The sequence below is a fragment of the Sinocyclocheilus anshuiensis genome, unplaced genomic scaffold (assembly GCF_001515605.1).
Source record: "Sinocyclocheilus anshuiensis isolate Anshui unplaced genomic scaffold, SAMN03320099.WGS_v1.1 scaffold2063, whole genome shotgun sequence".
In the NCBI taxonomy this organism is placed as follows: Eukaryota; Metazoa; Chordata; class Actinopteri; order Cypriniformes; family Cyprinidae; genus Sinocyclocheilus; species Sinocyclocheilus anshuiensis.
Window position 1 is genome coordinate 437513 of NW_015536681.1, and position 3505 is coordinate 441017.

Here is a 3505-nt window from a genome sequence, read left to right on the forward strand (position 1 = left end):
AGACTGAAGTAGCAGTTTCTTGGCATAATCACGTGACGGAGCAAATCTCAAGAACAGGTGCAGCTTGTGTCATCATGAGATTTACACGCTGATCAGATCGATCCATTCACAGGCTTCAAATCACTAGAAACATGGGAAATAAACGTTCAGCATCCAACATTTGATATGACAGACATACATGTGAGGTGGAATTACACACTGATTTAATAGATTCAGTTGAATTAACTCGATTCGCCGCTGATTCACAGAATCAATGTTCAAACAAACATGTGACAGCAGAGTTCATTTGCATCTCTCACAGGAGCATCTCTCACATTTGCATCTCTCACAATGATTATTACCATTTTAAAGCCTTCTAACCATATTTATAAAGTGATGTCGAGTTAGAATACTAGTTTAAAAAATAATTTATAGAACCCTCCACCCAGCGCTGTAGTAACTTGCAACACAAGTTCTGAAATGCTTTTGATTATAAATCTGAAATCATCTACAATCGGCCTGTTTCGCAGAGCCGCAAATAAAAACAGAAACCCTTGTAGAAAGTCAATATAAACTCTTATGTGAAATAATCTCTCATGAAGAATCAGTCACATTTTTGGTTAATTTAGACGTTAGTTTAATAAATAGATTGAAAAATAAAGTTAAATCCTGACCGTTTCCTCGAACATCAAACGTGTGACACGGACATTCAGTTGCAGGAAGTACTAGATGCATCAGAAGTGTTTTTGGTAATAGCACAGGATTGGACGGAGCCGTATGTGCTCACTGCGCCTTCAAGGCCAAGGGATGCTCTTGGTTGTCATGGCAACAGTACTCTGCTGCATGTCATTGGCCAGCTGCAGGTTGAGAGCTCCGCCTCCAGCCCCGCCTGCTGACAGCAGATTGGCTGGTAGTAGAGAGAGGCTGGACGGGTTGAGGAAGACGGGGGTGGTCACCAGATTGGGGGCAGTGCTTCCTGAACTGGTGTTGGCGAATAGCAGGCCGGTGTTTCCATCGAAGGAGGTCAGAGGCAGAGCGCCTCCCGATGCCAGAGCTGACGAAAAAACACATTGAATATATTTATACAGCACATTAATGCTGTCACTAACAATAATTTTGGTAATGGAGTCATCGGTCGATTATTCTGACGATTAATCGAGTAATCGGATATTTTTTTGTGGTAATAAATTATTGGTTCAAAAACAAGTAATCATATGGTTCTATTGAACAAAACAGTTAAAATACAAAGTAATAAAACAAACTAATCATAACTTTATGTACTGTATTATATAAAATGCCTGCAGAGGGCCAACGGCCTGATGATTGTTTTTCTACTTTACAGCGCGATCTAATCCTTGTTTAATATTGACCAAACAACATTTAATTCAGAAGTCCACTTAATCTTTAATATTTGGCTACTTCTTTCTGATATAAATGCTACAGCCACTGTCATTTCTTGAACAAGAACATGTGGACATCAGAACAAGCAAACTCAGAACAAGGGTTTAAACTTTAATTTTGAAGTTATTTTATTTTGAACATCTTGCAGGCCGGTGTTTCCATCGAAGGAGGTCAGAGGCAGAGCGCCTCCCGATGCCAGAGCTGACGAAAAAACACATTGAATATATTTATACAGCACATTAATGCTGTCACTAACAATAATTTTGGTAATGGAGTCATCGGTCGATTATTCTGACGATTAATCGAGTAATCGGATATTTTTTTGTGGTAATAAACATAGACCTAAGTGAACAATAGACTTTCAGCCACTGTCATTTCTTGAACAAGAACATGTGGACATCAGAACAAGCAAACTCAGAACAAGGGTTTAAACTTTAATTTTGAAGTTATTTTATTTTGAACATATTTACAAAGATAATGATGTATTCTCCTGTGTTGGCATAGGTTTATAAATGATTTACCTTATAAATCTGATAGAATGGTGCACATTTTTCCCAGATGAACTTTATAAGCAACTCAAAACTCAGCATATGGAAAGATGGAGTTTGAGACCGTCCGCATGATAATAAGCAGTAAATGATAACTGTTTGTGTGGTCCAGCATCTATTGTGAACGGAGCCACTCTGAGGTTCACGTAACCTACACACATATAAATAAAGTGCATATTAAACCCGCAGTGTATATATTTATTTAACTGAAACACAGCTTTTGTGAATTCACACTAGCATTATGCTTTATTATGATTTTTAATAATCATATTATTATTCTAATAATATGATTAGGTCTAATAATGCTTTTCATGGATTCTCGTCTGTGGAATGCACCACTTCCAGTATTTTGCCGGTTAATCGACACAGGCAAAATGCAATCAAGGATTTTTTATAATTGAGTACTCAAATCATGACAGCCCTACAGCGTATTGTTTCATAGCAGCTTTACAGAAAATTATGATGTTAATGTTTATAATATCTTAATTTCATCATGCCTTGCAGTCATATTTATTAGATTTGAGATGAACAATAATATAGTTACCCTGGATGGTGGCCAGTGCATTGTTGTTCATCAGCGCAGGACCAAAAGCGTTTCCCAGAGCAGGAGCCAAACTCAACAGCGCCCCACTGCACAAAACACAAGCAGAAATCATAAACTCTGTAAAGTCACCACATCACTAACACACATGTCCCGATCAGACATGTCAATCATCTCTGTGCAGCAGCGTTTACAACCAATGAGATTTAACTGTGGGAGACCTTCTCAGCATCGTCATGTGACCAACAAAACCTCTGATTAATATGAAAGAAAAGCTTTCATGATGTCTGGGTCACATGCTATATCCCAAAATAAAAAAAAAAATAAAAAAAAAACACCTTTATATTTGGCATTTTCAGTAAAAAAAACATACAGTAAACTTATTTAAATAAGCATAAATGACAAGTCATGAGAATTTGGGGCTAAAGTGCTTAAAACATTTAGATTATTGTTTTGTATTACAAGTTTTCTGAACTGTTATGTTTAAATATGCAAATAAGGCATTATCTAATTAATTATACAGTAATTTGCACACATTTCCAGCACATAACTCTGAACATTGTATAAAGCCAGGTTCATAATTCTGGTTTCATTTTGTTGACATATTAGAGTTAAAGGTTTTTCCAGAGGGGATTTTGGAAAAATTCTAGTTCACTCCATAAACCAGAAAATACTGTCAACAGACAGAAAACAAATACTATTTTGGCCTTTTCTCCAGGCCGCGGAAGCATGGAGTGTGTTTGTATTTTGTCACGTACTTCATTCCACATGCGTTCCTTTTACTGTTCTTATTTATTTTATTCAATAATTGATCAACAAAACAATGATTAAAATTAAGATGCAAATTATACAAAGTGAAATTCATTAAAAAAAATGACTTTCCACAAAACAAAACGTATGAAGTATGTTGCAAAGGTCTCTGTATTCAGACACTTAGGTAATAGAGCTATATTGGGGAAGTCGTGGCCTAATGGTTAGAGAGTCGGACTCATAACCCAAAGGTTGTGGGTTCGAGTCTCGTACCGGCAGGGATTGT

At 36.7% G+C, this 3505-nt stretch overlaps 1 protein-coding gene across 1 annotated transcript in view; it reads right to left on the minus strand.

The window, feature by feature from the left end:
* Positions 1-1524: 1524 nt before the first annotated feature.
* Positions 1525-3505, minus strand: part of LOC107654677 (POU domain, class 2, transcription factor 1-like) — a 38057-nt gene continuing 36076 nt past the window's right edge. The window contains exons 11-13 of the mRNA XM_016441863.1: positions 2473-2558; positions 1902-2079; positions 1525-1581 (exon numbers count right to left, since the gene is read on the minus strand). Coding sequence (XP_016297349.1) covers positions 1964-2079; positions 2473-2558 — 202 coding nt within the window. The 3' untranslated portion in view covers positions 1525-1581; positions 1902-1963. The remainder of the gene's footprint in view (positions 1582-1901; positions 2080-2472; positions 2559-3505) is intronic.